Here is a 19,903-nt window from a genome sequence, read left to right on the forward strand (position 1 = left end):
TAAGTGAGTAAAAGTGAGTAAAGTGTCAGCAGTATAAAAGAGTGTAGTTTATGTTTCTGGTGTGGGAAATGGTCTCATCGGCTGGAGTTAAAAAGCAGAGCTGCTTTGGGGACAAAGGTGGCGCTCCTCCTCCTCTCTGTCCTGCAGGAAATGCAGTGGAGGCGTCGCCCAGAGGGGAGCCATTGAAATGCGTGGTGAAGAATGTGAGAGGGGTCGTTGATGATTTTGGCTGCCTGTCAGGATGTACTTCCTGAGACAACTGGGGAAGTACAGTCTTCCACAGGAGCTGCTGATCCAGTTCTACACTGCGGTCATTGAGTCTGTCCTGTGCTCCTCCATCACAGTCTGGTATGGAGCAGCCACTAAACAGGACAGGAGCAGACTGCAGCGGACTGTACGGGCAGCAGAAAGGATCATCGGCGCCCCCTGCCCTCCATCCAGGATCTGTACCTCTCAAGAACCAGGAAACGGGCAGAGAAAATCATCACAGACCCCTCACACCCTGCACACAGACTTTTTGATCTGCTGCCCTCTGGCAGACGGTACAGAAGCCTGCAGACCAGGACCACCCGACACAGGAACAGTTTCTTTCCCCTCGCCAGCTCCCTCCTAAACAGTTGACCTGTCACACTGCTCCCACTGCCAGACTGCAACTGCACCTTATGTACATTTTGTAGTATTCATTCCACCTCATTCATTTCTGTATTTTATGTATATAAGTTTAGATTAGTTGTTTATAGTTGGTTTACACAGCTTTGTGTACGTATGTGTAATGTGTATATATAGACGTGTGTGTGTGTGTGTGTGTGTGTGTGTGTGTGTGTGTGTGTGTGTGTGTGTGTGTGTGTGTGTGATTTACATTGCTGTGCTTGAGAGCCACCATCTACCGGAACCAAATTCCCTGTATGTGTCTGCACATATACTTGGCCAATAAACACTATTCTGATTCTGATTCTGTCTGAGGGCCTGTTGGCTGAAAACCCGAGCCAGAATTCTGACAGGCCAATGACTGTAGAGCACACTGATGCAGTGTGCTGCAGTCTGTTCCTGGATGAAGGCTGAGGGAGTGGAACCAGCAGCTGATGGAGGTCATGATGCTTTCCAGGAAAGCATATTAAAAAGTCATCATGATGGCTGTGCTGACTCCAAAGGAGTTGAGTTTCCTAAGGAGGTGTAGCCGTCAGTGGCACCTCATGAGAATCTCCTCTGTGTTGGCAGAGAATTTCAGGAGGTTGTCAAAGATGGTTCCCAGGTATTTGTGCTCCTCAACTTCTCCACTGGCTTCCCGTGGATGGTGGTGACTGAAGCAGCCAGATCCCTCTGCTTACTGGAGAAGGTCACCACCATCTCTTTGGTTTTGCTCACGTTCAGTTCAGGTTTGAGCTGTCACACCACTCTACAAACTCCTGAAGAGTGGGCCTGACAGCAGTGACAGGAGAACTGTGTCGTCAGCATATTTAACCAGGTGACAGTTGGGCTGTGTGGATCTGCAGTTAAGCAGGTGGAAGTTTAGTATGGCATCTCATCTGTCCAGATTTATTGTGCTTAAGATTTACACACATGCCCTAAATCGGCATGCATCCCTGCATGACAGCAGTCACTTTAAATGGTTTTTACTCTGCCAACACATGGGGAAGGGTTTGAGTCAAGGGCATGTGAAAAAATGTGATCAAGACTGTTTAAAAGAGAATGCATCACTAATGTTAAGGGATTTCCCAAAGTGTTGTAGGTTAGTCTGCTAGGTTCAGTCCTGTTCCAAGCTGACCGCCTGATTTCTCTTGTTTCTGGAGGTTTTTAATCTTCAGCAACTTCTGCCTCTAATCCATCTCCATCACTCTCCTCTTTTCCATCCGACAGCCCTGTTTGGTACTGCTCCTGAGTTACGTCAATAACTTCTTTCAGAGGTTCTGGATCTATATCAGCACATGAATCATGAACAGATGTCATGGTCCTGAGTCTGAGGACTCAGTGTTTTGTGTTTCCTTATGCTTTTGTTCATTCCGAGTGTGTATTCTGTTGTGATTTTGCCATTTGTTAGGTTTCTGTTCTTTACCTGCCTGCTTACACTTCTCTGTGTTCCCTCTGTCTGTCCATGGTGTTATTGTGTCTGCTCATGAGTCTGCCTGTCATGTTCAGTGTCCTGTCTGGTTCTCTGTGTCTGTTAGTTTCCTGTTTTATTCTGAAAGTTCATGTCTCATGTCAGTGTGTTCAGTTTTACCTCTCCCCTGTCTCGTTAGCCTAATTGCTCCCAGCTGTGTCTCCCTCCTGTGGCCCATTCCCTGATTACTCCCTGTGTATTTAAGCCCTGTGTTTTCCTGTGCTCTCTGTCGCGTCGTCTGTTTAACGCCGTGTCCGTCTGCATCATTCTGTGTAACCTGGTGTTTAGTCTGCGTCTCTCCGCCATCTTTCATTGTGCATTTTGTTCCTCCCCCTGTGCGTGTTTGGTTTAAGTTGAGTTCTTTAGTTTTCCCCAGTTTAGGTTGGTTTACTCCCCGCTCTGCTCCTCCTGTTTTTGTCACCTTATCACCTCTGCAAATAAATATTCACTCGCACCCCAGTCAGTGCCTGCATCTTGGATCCTTTACTCAATTCACCACACGACTGCTGTGCAGCCGTGACAACAGATGAATATTCCTCACTAACAATAACACCTATTTCTTTCATTGGAGGGTCATTTCCACTTGAGCCTTGAAGTGAAACATCACTCTCATCCAGCTCCACGGGTGCAGAATGAAACTCCTCTACTGCAGGGTTTAGACTCGTCTGGGTCCACACTTTGTTCTGACACAGACTCAGTTGCTTTGGGGATTTCACTGACAGTAGTGAAAGCTGGGTAACTGACTTCTTTGTAAACTACTGGAAAGTCATAATCCACAATATCATCATCACCCAGATAACGATAGTCTCCTTCAACTTCAGAAACTGGATTCTCTTTGGAGGTGTTGCCTTTGAGTGTCTCTTTTTCTGGATTTCCATGACTGGGTTCGATTGGCACTGAGCGTGACAGGAACCCACACGGTAGCAGTAAGTCTCTATGCAGTGTCCTCTCAGGCCCATCTGACATGAGTGGAGCAACAACATATACAGCAGAGTCATTGATCTCTTTCAAAACTTTGTAGACCATCTGACTCCATCTGTCAGCTAGTTTGTGTTTCCCTCGTATTCCAACATTCTTGACAAGAACACGATCTCCAACCTCCAAGGTGGATTGTCTCACTTTTAGATCGTATCTTGACTTATTGCGTAGGGCAGCTTTCTCGCTATGTTCCACAGCAAGTACGTAACTTTCCTGCAGGCTTTCTCTGAGCTTCTTCACATATTCACTGTGAGTTACACTGTCCTGCCTGCTCACATTAAGTGCAAAAGCCACATCATTTGGAAGGTTTGGCTGTCTCCCAAACATGAGCTGATAGGGTGAATACCCAGTTGTGTCATTTTTTGTGCAATTGTAGGCGTGAGCCAATGGCTGCACATGATCACGCCATTTTAGTTTGTCCTCTTCTTGGAGTGTTCCAAGCATCCCTAGCAGTGTACAGTTAAACCGTTCTACTGGATTAGTCCATCTTTCAAATCCCATGTGACCTACTGCATCATGAAGACTTTTAAGAGCTACTTCCCTGTACCCCTTCGGGAGCACTAGTTGAAAAAGAGTCTGGCCTTGGCTCACTCGCTTCCGTACATATACATATATATATATGTATAGACATTGTCTATTATGGACAACTGATCCTGTACTCTTAACATGAGTTGGACTTCCCTTTCCTCCTTTTGCCTAAGACGATAGGAAAGGCGTTTTCCTGTATAGACAAGGTCTATGACTCTGCTTATTATAGGGTCACGCCTTTGTTCTGCAGCCCAATCTTGTTGGGAGAGGAAGGAGTGCTAGTACCAGTCAGCACGTCGGCTTGAACAAACTTGTCAGGTATCGCACTTGCATCCACTGCCAAACACTCCACCGCAGAAGCTAGGTGGTGGTTTAGCCTTTTGGTGTCAGGAGATGTGGTACTTCTCGCATACAGCTTTTAGAGCATCCATTGGAAATGTTGCACTGTTTCCCTCTGTAAACTTTGCAATTAATTGCTTTACTCTCTCGTCCTCAGCAGTTGTACTGTCATCAGTTTCAACAGAAACATGCAGCCGTCTTGATAATCCATCCGCATCCTGATTTCTTTTACCGGCTCTGTACTATATGTTGAAATTGATATTCGACAAAGCAGCAAGCCATCGGTGTCCAGTTGTGTCAAGTTTAGCAAACGTTAACACGTAGGTTATTGGGTTATTGTCAGTCATGATGGTAAAGTCAGCTCCATACAAATAATCAGCAAACTTGTCTGTAATTGCTTCAGTGCAAGAAATTCAATTTTGTGAGTGGGATACCTTCTTTCACAGTTTGACAGGCCTCTGCTGGCATAGGCGATGACTCTTAACTGATCTTCTTCTTCCTGGTATAGGGCTGCACCAAGTCCATGTGAACTAGTATCGCTATGTAAATCATAGGGTTTCCTGGGGTCAGCAAACCAAGGCACTGGTGCAGATGTCAACTTATCAAAGAGGGCCTTGAAAACTTCCTCACATAAGGGAGTCCATTTCTCCTTAAAAGGACGGTTCAGGACGCTGTTTGATGGTGATTTGTGGTGTTTCAGCTTCCTGGCAGGGACATAACCAGCTGTCAAATCATTCAATGGCCTTGTAATTTTGGAATAATCTTTGACAAACCTGCGATAATACAGTAGCCGGTGAAGCCTAAAAATGACTTCAGTTCTGACAGGTTTGTGGGTCTGGGCCATGGTGTCAGTGCAGAGATTTTATCAGGATCTGTCTCCACTCCCTGTTCTGAGACCATGTGTCCTAAATGGAGAAGCTCTTCTTCATGTTCCTTCAAAGTATTGGAAAACACTATAAGATCATCAAGAAAAACCAGTACTTCCTTGAGGTTGACTTTGCAGGCTGAACTGGCTTTGGGGCTCGACTAGAAGAGTGGATCCGGGCCCTGCACAGATATTTCTGACACGTCCATTTTAGGCTACAGTTACAGTTACAACTTTCTCCTTCCCTGTGAAACTTTGGGAAACTGATGTCAACTTCAGTATACCCAAGATAAGGGACAAATTGGCCTGCAGCACCTTCAACTTCTAACAGATCATTTAATGGCAAAAGAGGATGAGAAGGTAAGTGGGTCAACTGAAATGATGTCGAAATCGTGGTAACCTGAGACCCTGAGTCAATGAGGCAACTATGTGATAGTTCCCCAATCTTAACCTCTGCAAGAGACCTTGATCCGACTAGTCCATTTGGAAGGTGACTTGAAATGGATTCAACATGTTGTTTACTTTGACATCTCTGTTCTGAATTGGGACTCTTGTGAATGTTCTTGGTTCCCATATGTCCCATTAGTGGAACCTGCTCCAGTTTAAAGCTTGACCCTGCTGCTGGGCTTTCCATTCTTCCTGTCTGGCTTTTAGTTCTTTGTACTTTTGATCAACCACAGCCTTGTTTATAGCATTTTCGCAGTTCCTGGCTATATGACCATCTTCACCGCACCTAAAACAGAACCAAGCCTTAGGCTCAGCTCTCACTGGGGTTTGTGGTGGAACTTGGTGTACCAGAATGTCAACTACAGGTGCAGGTGGCTCTTGTGTTTTTTCCATTGCTATAACGTCACTTTCTTTGCTTTTGAGATGCTTTTGTCGTCAGTTGCAGCTGCAGTTCCACAAACTGCTTCTTTAGACTCTCAGTTTCAGAGATATAGGCCTGCAATACACTTGCACTTGTGTCAGTGTAGTATGGGAAATCAGGGACAGAATGCACATGCACAATAGGTTTTGTCTTAGTAGGTATTAAATCCAGTTCTTTTTATTCTTCAACGGCCAAGAAAGACACGGCTCAAAGTGGTCAAACTCAAAAGATCTTTAATTTTACATTTTCTGGAAAATGGAGACTTAGCACACCCAGCAACGACAGCTCAAGTCTCAGGCAGAAAACAGAAGCCTGATTATTTATATTCTTCCTCTAGACGTCACACACACTTTAAGCTTCGATCAAACACTCTACTTAGTTTCTGCCTGGAGCTCCTCATATTCTGCAAAAACATGCAGTTTCCTGTCAGCCTGTGACCTAGTCAAGTCTGGGCCTCTCGTAAAACAATCTACTCAGCAAATAAGCATTAAGATTGTATATTTAAATCCCAACATAGGCCCAAAATGTCATTGCATCTGGTCAAGTTTAGCATCTGGTGGAGGGGGTTCCCACACGGCCTGAGAGTGAGCATAACCATTTAGATTGGCTATGTGTAGTGACAGAGTCATTTATGATTACATGTTTAACTACTATACGCTGTATCTCTGGTGAGTTAGTTACTTCATCTGTCACCACTGGAAGTTTGGTTGGAGTGGTCTTTAGTTTAACAACTCTACAAGTCTGAGATTTAGCTGAATGGGTGACTCGCTGGGATGTAAGGTGCCGTCTGTGGTGGTACTTTAGTTTTGCTGTCTCTATCAAGGGTGTAGTACTGTGGTCAGAAAAACTGTCAATATCATTTTCATCGCTTGAGTCAGTCAAAACAAGGTCTGGCTTTGGAGTATGATGCAGTGCTGGCGCTTCAATGCGACTAGCCTGCCATTTTACATTCTTGTTGGTCACATTTTCAATCTCAAGGGGAAATTCTGACAGTTTCCCCACAGTCTGGTTGTGCATTCGGGACCCTTAGAATCCTTGTTACCACCCCATACTTCTCCAAGGAAGCAATAATATCAGCATCAGAATCTAGACTAGTAACTCCAGTAATACCGATGGACCGTTTAAGATCCATCTGTCCATCTGTGTTTTAATCACTCCTGGCTGGCTCGCCAGGAAAAGGTACTATGTAACACACAATACTTTACGACTACAGAATGTAGAGAAAGTTAGGATCTTGGGCTCATGTTCTCTAGGAATCGACTAAGAAGCTAATGACACACAGCTAAAAGAACAGTCAACATTTATTTAAACAAAACCATAAACAGTCATTCAACAGTTCCAATAGTCCATATTTGTCAGTCTGTCAGTTCAGTTTCAGTTTCAGAGTTCAGAGTTCTTTTCAGTCTTTTCAGTTCAGGTGTGTGAAGTGTGTGTGTAGTGTTAATGTTAGTGGTACTACCCGGGTAGTGTATTGTTTTGAGATCTCATAAGCTTATCTGTCAAGAAGTAATGCAGTTGTCACTTCTAAGTAGGCTGGAAACCTTCCTGCATCGCAGCTGGGGATCCTGAATCCTGGTTCGCAGCAGGTGGATTTACTGGCCTCGCTCTCACAATTTTAGACTCCGACAAAAAGACTCCTTGTTCGGCCTGTGAGTTTAGGTGGACGGCCTTGTCTTGGTAGGTTTACGGTTGTGCCATACTCCTTCCATTTCTGAATGATGGCTTGAACAGAGCTCCGTGGGATGTTCAAGGCTTGGGAAATCTTTTTGTAGCCTAAGCCTGCTTTAAATTTCTCAATAACTTTATCCCTGACCTGTCTGGTGTGTTCTTTGGACTTCATGGTGTTGTTGCTCCCAATATTCTCTTAGACAACATCTGGAGCCGTCACAGAGCAGCTGTATTTGTACTGACATTAGATTACACACAGGTGCTCTCTGTTTAGTCATTAGCACTCATCAGGCAACGTCTATGGACAACTGACTGCACTCAGACCAAAGGGGGCTGAATAATTACGCACACCCCACTTTGCAGTTATTTATTTGTAAAACATGTTTGGAATCATGTCTGATTTTCGTTCCACTTCTCACGTGTGCACCACTTTGTGTTGGTCTTTCACCTTCATCCATCACGCCATCATCATCATTCCAATAAAACTGATTCATGTTTGTGGCTGTGATGTGACAAGATGTGGGAAAGTTCAAGGGGGCCGAATACTTTTGCAAACCACTGTAAGTAAAGGTTTAATTACAGTCACCATAAAGTCATGTAGCAGGTAGCCCATTAACAGAGACAGATCACAATCTTCTGGGAATGGGATCTAATGGAGATGTTGAATGTCCCAAGCCAAAAAGCAGCAGTGACAAAAAGGACACAAAGGTCTGTCCAAAAAACACCTTCATAGTCTCCAAGAGTTTTTCTGTGGACTGATGAGAGAAAAGTAGAACTTTTGGACGGTTTGTATCCCATTACATCTGACAGAAAACTAACACGCTATTACATAAAAGGGCCAGCTTTCTCCTTTTCCCAGCTGTAGTCCCTACATTTCAAGCCCCAGCTCTCACCCCACATTCCTGACTTTTCTTCTCACCTCCATATGCCTTCCCCCTTCTTCCATTTTTGTATCTGTTTTCTTTTTCAAGTCATTGTTTCCTGACAGTGACAGTCTGGCATAGTGTCAGGCACTCCTTTTCCCTAAACTACACTATGGAAACAAACCATTTTATCCGATGCAGAATAAAACTCTGTAGTGTGTCAATCATGGTGCTCTCATTCAGTCAGTGAGCACTCCTCACACTGCGTTGCTGCTTTTTTATTTGTTCAGGGTGGGCATCGCCTGTCTCTGCAACACATGTTAGCAACGGTTTGGTCCCTGTCGAACAGTTCAATGAAATGATTAACAGTCAGAGTCAGTTTTAATCTGCATTTCTTTTCTTGCTGTCAGAGCTGCAGAACTGTAAAATGGTCTGTATTTGTATGGCGCTTTACTTACTCCCTATGGACCACACACACACACGCAGATACAGGCCCAGGTGGGGTGAGGTATTTGTTGGTGTGTGTGGATGTTCTGACTGGATGGCCCGAAGCATGGGCGACCAAACGTGAAGACGCGAAAAGCGTGATTAAGTGCTTAATCAATCATTACATTCCAAGGCATGGGTTTCCCAAGAGAATTAGATCAGACAATGGTACTCACTTCAAGAACAAAGATTTGCAAGAGGTAGAGAGGATGTTGGGAGTGCAACATAAGTTCGGGACGGTCTATCATCCTCAATCTCAAGGAAAGGTAGAGAGGATGAACCTAAATTTGAAAAACAAGTTGGCTAAAATCTGTGCGCAGACAGGGCTAAATTGGGTCGCAGCCCTGCCCATTGCTCTGATGACCATAAGATGTTCTGTTAACCAATCCACAGGTGTGTGTCTGCGTGTGTGTGTCTGCGTGTGTGTGTGTGTGTGTGTCTGCGTGTGTGTGTGTGTGTGTCTGCGTATGTGTGTGTGTCTGTGAGTGCGTCTATGTGGTATGGATTGACATTTGACCTGCGCTGTACCTGGGCTCCGGGGACATTTCGACTTTTTGCTGTGTATTCATGTGTCCCCCTAAAACATGACTTGTAAATGCATTTTTAAGTGTCTAAATAATAATTTTTTCTACTTCTTATGAGGTCATTATTTATCTTTTGACCTGTATTTGCTTAAACTGTAGTGTAAATTCATTTATTAAACTATAATTAAAAGATTTTCTGATTTTCTTAAAAGTCCACCTATACCCCTCACCTGATTTTTGTGTATTCCAGTGTATTGCACAGCGACGTTTCGAGTTAGAGTGGATGTGTGTAGGTACTGCAATTTAATACACATTTTCAATACACACGGCCGGAAGTCATTGTGATTGGTAGGCTATATATATAGGCGGTACCTACAGGAAACGGCGCCACAACTTTCGCGCGCGTGCCCTTTAACAAGTGTATGTCGACGGCAATACGAAGACGGATTAAAAACACAAAGGTAAGCCTTTTTTAATGTAAAATGCACCATGACTTTAATACTATATGAAATTATAGGTGCACAGGCCTATATTAAACTGGTTTAATTTATGCTTTATGGACTGTTAGTGAGTCTTTGAAGAAGTAAAACGGCCCCAGCGTTTGTCATTGAGTAAATAAAATAGGGCTGACGACTAACCGCGTCAACGCGATAAAGCGGGCTAACCCGTGTTAGGATTTACTCGGTGTTAAAGCATTATTGTGGCTTAAACGTGTTAATGCCGACATCGCGACTAACGCGATTAACAATTAAACCAGCGCAGTCTGAGTCAAAATCCCTGATGTCGCTGTTAGCTAATTTCGGGCAGTTTGTCCAATGTCTGTCATTCTGCTGACAGCCCTAAAATAAAAGCAAGGGTATAAGTGTATTTAGTCGTGTATTTATTTATATGCCTGAAGAAAAAACTTCTTACAGTTTTGATGCCTAAGCTTTCTCAGTACTTGTATCACTCTCTGCAGTCGCCATTACAGAAATGTCACATGTCGCCATTTTGAGTACTAGGCCTTTAACATTTTAAAAGAAGGCATAAATTAGCACTATGAATAAGTCAGCTGTGTTTATGCTGTAAACTACACTACTGCTAGTTCTGCTACTACTGATGATGATGACAATGATGACGATAATCGTAATACTTTATATGCTTTGGTAATACAGCCAATCGTACAGGAGAACATGCGAAGGAGACGCATTCCTCCACGGGAGGATGCAGTCTGTCATGTTTCTGCTGGAAGGGACAAACTGGGACTTGATATCCACTACATAAATGCCTTCAAAGGTAAGTTGGTCTTTAGTTTGGATTAGATTTGGAGTTTGTCACTTTGTCTTTTGTCACTCACTTGGTATGCCTCTGCAATTCAGGTCGGGGCATTTTCACGACTGTTCCATTCCAAAAAGGAGACTTTCTTTTGGAATACAGAGGTAAACTCATAACAAAAGAAGAATGTGAGCGGAGACACAGAGTTTATCATGACAGCCTGAAGGTGTTCATGTTTGAATTCAAGTTTGATGGAAAACTCTGGTGGTGCGTATTATATCAGTGTAGTTTGATTAAGATTAAATGACACATTGCTTTTGATTTATGAAAAAAAAAAGCTTCCTAACTAACTAGTTAAGCTAATACTTTTTTGCCTAACCCCACAGTGTGGATGCATCTCAAGAAGATGGGTCATTAGGCAGACTTGTCAACGACAACCACATCAGTCCAAGTGCTAAGATGAAAATATTAAATATCAATGGAAAGCCCCATCTATGCTTATTTGCAAGCAGAGACATAAGTCCAGGCGAAGAAATAGACTATAATTATGGTGACTCGGATTGGCTCTGGAGATGCAAGGTATTTCTACAATTGTACTTTTTGGAACTGATAAATTGCATACCCTAAGCCATTTTTACATTTGTACCTACTCAAATTGGCTTAACGTGACTTAGGGCATCTAGTTTTTCACTGAAATTGAGTATCACCTACTGTGCCTGGGGTAACTATAGCAATGCAGCCGAGCATCCAGTGATATAAATGCCACAGCAAGCATGGACGTCAAGGTGACAAAATGCCTGCTGCTCAGTCTATACTTTAGTGTTCAATTCAGGGATCACGCTGTTAATTTTGGTCGCTATTTCAAACATTTCAGAGTTTCAAAAATGATGGCTTGGATTTTCACGAAGGAGGCGCACTCATAACTTATCGAGTGACACCATTGACCAGCCACCTGGTGGCATTCAGTCTATGTCAAATTTTCTGATCACTTTGGATCACTTGGAACCTTGGTGCAGTAGTTACTGAAAAACTACATGGTACTATAACCTACTGGAAAAACAGGGGTAGGTACTAATGGAAAACAGGCAATTGTGATGGCTGCCACATCAAAGCCCTCTAAAAGCACTAAAAAAATATCAGCAGGTATGCAGAAATAAAAAATGGCTTTCGGTTTCTAAATTTTAACAGTGATTGATGTTTAATGTGATTCTACACAGCAAAATCTCCAGTGTTAAATTAACACTGGAGAGTGTCTATAAGGGTCCACACCTCTGAGTGTTAAATACAACACTGTTGAGTGTTAAATTAACACTTTTGACAGTGTTATATGTTTAAAAGTAACCTAGTCAGTTTTGAAGATTAACAATGGCTAACACTGAGCAGTGCTGATTTTCTAACACTGGAAAATAACTCAAAATGTTAGAAATATTCCAGTGTTAGAAAATCAGCACTGCTCAGTGTTAGTCTTTGTTAATCTTCAAAACTGACTAGGTTACTTTTAAACATATAACACTGTCAAAAGTGTTAATTCAACACTCAACAGTGTTGTGTGGACCCATATAGACACTCTCTAGTGTTAATTTAACACTGGAGATTTTGCTGTGTAGCCTCTTTAGTTAGATTCATTTTAAATTTTGTCCCTTGAAGATAAATGGGCCCTAGTGACAGTTCGTTGCTGCTACAGGTGATTGTTTTACTCCTTTAGCAATGGCTTAAAAAATAAAGAAATCACACTGACTATTTGTCTCTTAATCATAGGGCCTTAAATTCTCTATACATGACAGTGAATATTTTAAAGACAATAGCTTGAAACTTATCTTTCTCATACAGTTTATTTAATGTTTCAAAAGCCTCTTCAAAAATGCACTGTATATTCATTTTCTATCTGTTACACACGAAGACGGAGACCAGCCAGATTCAGAAGACTGTGAGCTGCCTAAAGCCGCAACCAAACAGCTTTCCAAACAATGATCTGGACCTGAAACATCCAGAGCCTGAAAGGGTAAATATAATCCAGTGTACCACTTAATGAACTAATAATTTAATCTATCATCATTCTTTATGGATGCTGTGTGTGTGTGTGTTTGGCAGTCACCTGGGTGTGATGTGATTTACATGGACCGTGGCTTGTAGGTCCTTTTCATTGTTTCAAAGTGCAAGTCTGGATAACATCTGAGTGTGTGTGTGTGTGTGTGTTAACCACCCAAATGTGACTTAGGAGGACCACACTGTTATTGGGGGACTCCGTCAAAGTTTGCTTCATGGTGACATCACTCTGGTTTTAGGAGGGGTCTTCTCGTATGTCTTGACAGTTTGACCTACAGCATGCAGAGCTGACTGCATGTGCTTTGTTTCTATGTTGAAATTTTTTGAAACTCAGGCTTGAACATTAAGATAGATAGTACTATACAACTTCTTAACTTGTTTTAGGCACTTTTTACTGCTGTAATGCATGGGCTCTCTCTGGCTGTGTACTCTGGCTTCTTCCCACAGTCCAAAGATGTAGCTTATGGGGTTAGGTTAACTGGTGATTCAAAACTGCCCTTTGGTGTGAATGCAAATGCTTGTCCTTCCATGTTAGACTGGCGATCTGTCCAGGTTGTACTGCCCTATGGTAGCTGGTATAGGCCCCAAAACTGCTACCCCACAATCCTGATAAGAATAAGTGGAAGAGGATGGATGATTGCAAAGGAATCAGTTGTTAATTATTGTAGCCAGTATTTTTTTCAGAAGAAAACATTTCTTGAGTGGAAAGCCCCCCCCCCCCCCCCCCCCCCCCCACACACACACACACACACATGCAAATTAAAGACAGAAGCACAGGACTGCCCAGTACAGTTGCAAGAAGAGCACTTGGTCTAATCTTTGTGCCATCTTTTCTTTGTTGCAGGATCTTGATGAAGAAATGCCTCAGCAAGGCTCAGAAGCCATGCATTCTTCTTCAGTGCAAGATTTTGAAGAGGTAACATTGACCTAGGACAGATTTTAATGAATGTTTCTCATGCACGATGTGTACCTTACGCTATTTGCCGATAGTGAAATGGTCTATTCATCCTCTTGAGTGATGCATTTTTAGTAACTGTCAGATTACTGTTCTTTTGTCTTCATTCTCTATCTGTTACACACGAAGACTGAGACCAGCCAGATTCAGAAGACTGTGAGCTGCCTAAAGCCGCAACCAAACAGCTTTCCAAACAATGATCTGGACCTGAAACATCCAGAGCCTGAAAGGGTAAATATAATCCAGTGTACCACTTAATGAACTAATAATTTAATCTATCATCATTCTTTATGGATGCTGTGTGTGTGTTTGTGTTTGGCAGTCACCTGGGTGTGATGTGATTTACATGGACTGTGGCTTGTAGGTCCTTTTCATTGTTTCAAAGTGCAAGTCTGGATAACATCTGAGTGTGTGTGTGTGTGTTAACCACCCAAATGTGACTTAGGAGGACCACACTGTTATTGGGAGACTCCGTCAAAGTTTGCTTCATGGTGACATCACTCTGGTTTTAGGAGGGGTCTTCTCGTATTTCTTGACAGTTTGACCTACAGCATGCAGAACTGACTACATGTGCTTTGTTTCTATGTGGTTTGAAACTCAGGCTTGAACATTAAGATAGATAGTACTATACAACTTCTTAACTTGTTTTAGGCACTTTTTACTGCTGTAGTGCATGGGCTCTCTCTGGCTGTGTACTCTGGCTTCTTCCCACAGTCCAAAGATGTAGCTTATGGGGTTAGGTTAACTGGTGATTCAAAACTGCCCTTTGGTGTGAATGCAAATGCTTGTCCTTCCATGTTAGACTGGTGATCTGTCCAGGTTGTACTGCCCTATGGTAGCTGGTATAGGCCCCAAAACTGCTACCCCACAATCCTGATAAGGATAAGTGGAAGAGGGTGGATGATTGCAAAGGAATCAGTTGTTAACTATTGTAGCCAGTATTTTTTTCAGAAGAAAACATTTCTTGAGTGAAAAGCCCCCCCCCCCCCCACACACACACACACACATGCAAATTAAAGACAGAAGCACAGGCCTGCCCAGTACAGTTGCAAGAAGAGCACTTGGTCTAATCTTTGTGCCATCTTTTCTTTGTTGCAGGATCTTGATGAAGAAATGCCTCAGCAAGGCTCAGAAGCCATGCATTCTTCTTCAGTGCAAGATTTTGAAGAGGTAACATTGACCTAGGACAGATTTTAATGAATGTTTCTCATGCACGATGTGTACCTTACGCTATTTGCCGATAGTGAAATGGTCTATTCATCCTCTTGAGTGATGCATTTTTAGTAACTGTCAGATTACTGTTCTTTTGTCTTCATTCTCTATCTGTTACACACGAAGACTGAGACCAGCCAGATTCAGAAGACTGTGAGCTGCCTAAAGCCGCAACCAAACAGCTTTCCAAACAATGATCTGGACCTGAAACATCCAGAGCCTGAAAGGGTAAATATAATCCAGTGTACCACTTAATGAACTAATAATTTAATCTATCATCATTCTTTATGGATGCTGTGTGTGTGTGTGTGTGTTTGGCAGTCACCTGGGTGTGATGTGATTTACATGGACGAAGTTTATTAGTTGATATCTGCAACTGAATTGAAAACACACCTTTCCAACTGTCCAAAACAAATAAATGTTGCAATATTTTGCTAACAGTGTCACAATCATCGTCTGGTGTGCACAACAATATCATCTTTGGACAAGTGCATTCAGTGTGTGGGACCGGTTTCCTCCCTCAAGTGGCTTGGCTTTAAGTGCAAAGGTGAGACATTTAGTGAATAGGTACAGTGTATAGTAAAAAGCATTAATAGAGTTCAACAAGTTAAGACGTGCTGAAATGAACACTGCTCCCTTTTTAATTAATGGGTGGTCACGTCTAATTAAAGAAATGCAGTATTACCTCATTGGTGCAGGACCTTGTAAAAATGGTATACTTGGGATTGTCCTCAATTCCCCATTCCATAACATAAACTGCTCAAAATAATAAAGGGAACACTTAAACAATGCGATGTTACTCCAAGTCAGTCACACTTCTGTGAAATCAAACTGTTCACTTAGGAAGTAACACTGACAACCAGTTTCACATGCTGTTTTGCAAATAGAGTAGACAACAAGTGGAAATTATAGTCAATTCACCATAATAAAGGACTGGTTCTGCAGGTGGTGACCACAGACCACTTCTCAGCACCTATGCTTTCTGGCTGATGTTATGGTCACTTTTGAATGCTGGCGGTGATTTCATTTTAGTGGTAGCATGAGACAGTCTACAACCCACACAAGGGGCTCAGGTAGTGCAGCTCATCTAGCGTAGCACATCAATGTGAGCTGTGGCAAGAAGGTTTGCTGTGTCTGTTAGTGTAGTGTCCAGAGCATGGAGGTGCTACCTGGATGTGGAGTAGGCCATAGGAGGGCAACAACCCAGCAGCAGGACCGCTACCTCCACCTTTGTGCAAGGAGGAACAAGAGGAGCCCTGCAAAATGACCTCAAACAGGCTACAAATGTGCATCTGTCTGCTCAAATGGTCAGAAACTGACTTCATGAGGGTGGCTTGAGGGTCCAGCATCCACAGGTGGGGATTGAGCTTGCAGTCCAACACCATGCAGGATGTTTGGCATTTGCCAGAAAACACAAAGTTTGGCAACTTCAGCACGGGCACCCTATGCTCCTCACAGCTGAAAGGAGGTTCAAACTGAGCACGTGACAGTCTGGAGATGCCGTGGGGAATGTTCTGCTGCCTGCAACATCCTCCAGCATGATCATATTGGCAGTGGGTCAGTAATGGTGAGGGGTGGCATTTCTGTGCCTGCCAGAGAGCCTGACTGTCATTGGGTAACAAGATGAGGTCCTCGGACCCTTTGTGAGACCACATGCTGGTGCATTTGGCCCTGGGGTCCACCTAATGCGAGACGACACTGGGCCTCATGTGGCTGGAGTATGTCAGCAGTTCCTCCATGACAAAGGCATTGATGCTATGGACTGGCCCGCCTGTTCCCCAGACCTGAATCCAATTGAGCACATCTGGGACATCATGTCTCACTCCATCCACCACAAACTGTCCAGGGGTTGGCAGATGCTTTAGTCCAGGTCTTGGAGGAGATCCTTCAGGAGACCATCCGCCACCTCATCCCGAGCATGCCCAGGCATTGTAGGGAAGTCGTACAGGCATCTGGAGGCCACACACATTCAACTACACACTTTCATGCCACTCAACTACCTAAAGAACAAAGTATTTAATAAGAATAATTCCTTCATTCACATCTGGGATGTCCTTTTTTGGGGGGGGGAGGGGGATTAGCAGTGTATGTGTAGTCATTAAAATATCCTTAATGTGAACAGTTTTGTTTTTTGTTTTTTTTTCAGCATTTGACATTACTGCAATGCTTTGACAAAAAACTACTTCACTTAAATAGAACTGCAAAGCTAAATTAAGTCTATCAAAATGTGTTTCAGTTTGTTTAGGGGTCTGGCACAAATCTTGCCTTGCAAAATTGGCAAATCAGAATTGCCACCAGTCAACACAGGTGTGTATCCCATTCATATTTGGCTTGACTTTTTTTCAGTTTATTTTTTACCTGTCTAAAGTATTGATCAATTAAAAAAACTTTTGTTCTTACATTCCAGAAAGAAGAAATTTCTGAATATTCAGGGGAGGATGGATTGCCACATTCAGTTCTGGATCAAATATCAAGCGATGATGATGGCAACCACAGCATATCAGAAGAAGAATATGTGCCAGATTCAGAGTCATATGATGAAGATTCAGATGAAGACATCTCATTATTGCCAAGCACATCAAAAGGTCTGCTATGCCAAGATGACATCTCCAAAGCGCATGAACAATCAGATTCAACGAATTTAATCCACAACTTGACAAAGGACAAGCCACAAGATAAAAGTGAGCTTTGCGAAACTGAATCAGAAAAAATGACTTTAAGTAAAAGAAATTACTGCTATTTTTGTGGCAAACCACAAGCTAAAATTTCCCGCCACCTGAAAACGCACAAAACGGCTCCTGATGTTGTGCATGCATTTTCCCTGCCTAGAGACTCAAACGAGCGTAAAAGTCTGTTAGAGAAATTGAGAAATAAGGGAAATTTTAAGCATAATGCTGCAGTTTTGCATGGTGGAGTGGGACCACTGAAAGTGAAGAGAAGACCCAAGATTAAAGCAGTAGAGGGAAAGTTTGCTCATTGCTTTTATTGTCAAGGGATGTATGTTCGCAAGGATCTTTGGAGACATGTCCGCAGATGTCCTAACAAACCAAAAGATGACACGGATAAAGAACCTGGAAGAACCAAAGTACTCGGCCTGGCTTTAACTCTGGAGTCTCAGTGTTATCCGCAGGTGTCAAGTGGAGTCTGGAAGGTTCTTGCTGTTATGAAACAAGATGAGATTGCCTCAGCTGTGCGAAATGACTTTACTGTTATTCAGTTTGCCCAGTCCCTCTACAATAAACATGGACAAGACCCTACAAAGTATGATTATATACGACAGAAGCTTCGTGAAGCGGGACGTTTGTTGTTGTGTCTGCGCACAGAATTCTCAGTGCATAACATGGAAGAAGCTATTAAGCCTGCTAATTTCCAGAGAGTTGTGCAAGCAGTAAAGAAAGTTTCAGGTTTTGATGAAGAGACACTGTCATACAAAACTCCAAGCCTTGCGCTGAAACTGGGACATACACTGCATAAAATGTCTGACATTATCCATTGTCGTGCCCTCATGACAGAGGATGAAGCCCTAATCAAGTCCACTGATGCGTTCAAGAAGTTGTATGTCTCCAAATGGTCTGAGATGGTGTCTCACCGTGCCTTGAACACATTGAGTGAGGCAAAGTTTAACAAGCCATCAACATTGCCCTTTACAGAAGATGTTCGGATTCTCCATCACTACCTTCAAAAATCTGCAGAAAGTGCCTTTTGCAGCTTGGAGAACGAAGCCACAGCTCAGAATTATGCCCAACTTGCACAAGTTACACTCTCACAAATCATTGTGTTCAACCGAAGACGTTCTGGAGAGGTTTCAAAGATGCGCCTCAAAAGTTTTCTTGAAAGAGACAAAACAGCACTCCACACAGATGTTGCCATGGGGCTCTCAGAAATGGAACAGAGACTCTGTAACTATTTCTGTAGAATAGAAATAATGGGAAAAAGGGACAGAAATGTTCCAGTTCTGCTAACACCAAGCATGCTGGATGCTCTGTCACTACTGGTTAGTAGGAGGCCTGACTGTGGTATTTGTGCCACTAATATCTACCTCTTTGCAAGACCCCGATCAATGAGTCATTACAGAGGAATGGACTCCTTGCGTGTTCATGCACACCAGTGTGGAGCAAAGCAGCCTGAGTATCTAAGATCGACACAGCTCAGAAAACATGTTGCCACACTCTCACAAGTCCTTAATTTGAAAAACAACGAACTTGATCAGGTTGCAGATTTCCTGGGTCATGATATCCGCGTTCACCGCGAATTCTACAGATTACCAGTTCCCACAACACAGCTGGCCAAGATTTCCAAACTGCTTTTAACACTGGAAAAAGGACAACTTTCCCAGATCCAGGGGAAATCACTGGATGAGATCAAAATAGAAGGTTTGTATTGAAAGGAGCAAATATTAGGGCAGTAGTTGAATATTATGCTTTATCAACAGAATTAAAACCTAAAAGCACAGACCATTCTGTTAAATGTCCATGATTTAAGGTTCTTGAAGTCTATTGTTTCATCACTTTGCAACATTTGGCAAACTGCAGAGTGGTGGCCTTAAATAGTAAAACTATGTACTATAATTTCCAGTATTTGTTCTGTATTTTGTCATATCTCGTTGTTAATGTGAGGTTTTTGGGGGGTTTGTGTTTGGTTTTTTGGGGGGGTTTTCCCACAATTTCTCAGATGAAATTGCATTAAGTGATGCTGAAACAAAGGACAGTGAGAGTGAATCAGATGATGATGACACAGCACTCACAATGTTGGCGTGTGGCACCAGTGAGCCTGTACATGCAGTAGCTGATTCCACAAACACAGCGCAGCTCCAAGACACTGTAGATTGTGGTAAGTTACCACTAGCTTGGTTTCTGTGGATAAAATGTTTGTTACAAATATTAAAACTTAATCAAATTGTGTAATCAGCAGATGAAGGACCACTCACAATGCCTGCAGCAAGTGAGACTGCTGCTCCCTCTGAAGGTAAGGGGTGCAGTTGGTTCTCTAAGCTTATTATTGTTTCATCACTTTGCAACATATGGCAAACTGCAGAGTGGTGGCAAAAAGTCACTTGGATGAGTGACAAAATGTTTCTCCCACTGAAAACGCTACGTCCAGATTAACAGAATCAACGTTTTGGGATTTACTTACCTGGATGATTGAGCATGCATCAAGAGACTTTTATTCAACTTTTTATTCAGTCTTTTATTCACAGCGGAACACTAAATGTCTCATTT

The 19,903-nt window shown here is 42.8% G+C and overlaps 3 protein-coding genes across 3 annotated transcripts in view; 2 read left to right on the plus strand and 1 right to left on the minus strand.

The window, feature by feature from the left end:
* LOC146685309 (MAM domain-containing glycosylphosphatidylinositol anchor protein 2-like) overlaps positions 1 to 19,903 on the minus strand; it is a 164,460-nt gene that overhangs the window by 21,106 nt on the left and 123,451 nt on the right. The window lies entirely within an intron of this gene.
* Positions 9,181 to 12,500, plus strand: LOC146685311 (histone-lysine N-methyltransferase set-1-like). The gene is made up of 5 exons (XM_085441530.1): positions 9,181 to 9,678; positions 10,372 to 10,492; positions 10,576 to 10,738; positions 10,858 to 11,050; positions 12,372 to 12,500. The coding sequence occupies exons 1-5, from the start codon at positions 9,640 to 9,642 to the stop codon at positions 12,498 to 12,500; spliced, it is 645 nt and encodes a 214-aa protein (XP_085297656.1). The 5' UTR covers positions 9,181 to 9,639.
* The window catches only part of LOC146685312 (uncharacterized), a 5,892-nt gene continuing 803 nt past the window's right edge, over positions 14,815 to 19,903 (plus strand). Inside the window, exons 1-6 of the mRNA XM_085441529.1 lie at positions 14,815 to 14,912; positions 15,126 to 15,231; positions 16,921 to 16,991; positions 17,092 to 19,057; positions 19,356 to 19,514; positions 19,596 to 19,649. Coding sequence (XP_085297655.1) covers positions 17,395 to 19,057; positions 19,356 to 19,514; positions 19,596 to 19,649 — 1,876 coding nt within the window. The 5' untranslated portion in view covers positions 14,815 to 14,912; positions 15,126 to 15,231; positions 16,921 to 16,991; positions 17,092 to 17,394. The remainder of the gene's footprint in view (positions 14,913 to 15,125; positions 15,232 to 16,920; positions 16,992 to 17,091; positions 19,058 to 19,355; positions 19,515 to 19,595; positions 19,650 to 19,903) is intronic.

The sequence above is a fragment of the Copadichromis virginalis genome, linkage group LG19 (assembly GCF_057382275.1).
Source record: "Copadichromis virginalis isolate Kocher_CV1m ecotype Utaka linkage group LG19, C_Virginalis_male_GT1.1, whole genome shotgun sequence".
NCBI lineage: Eukaryota > Metazoa > Chordata > Actinopteri > Cichliformes > Cichlidae > Copadichromis > Copadichromis virginalis.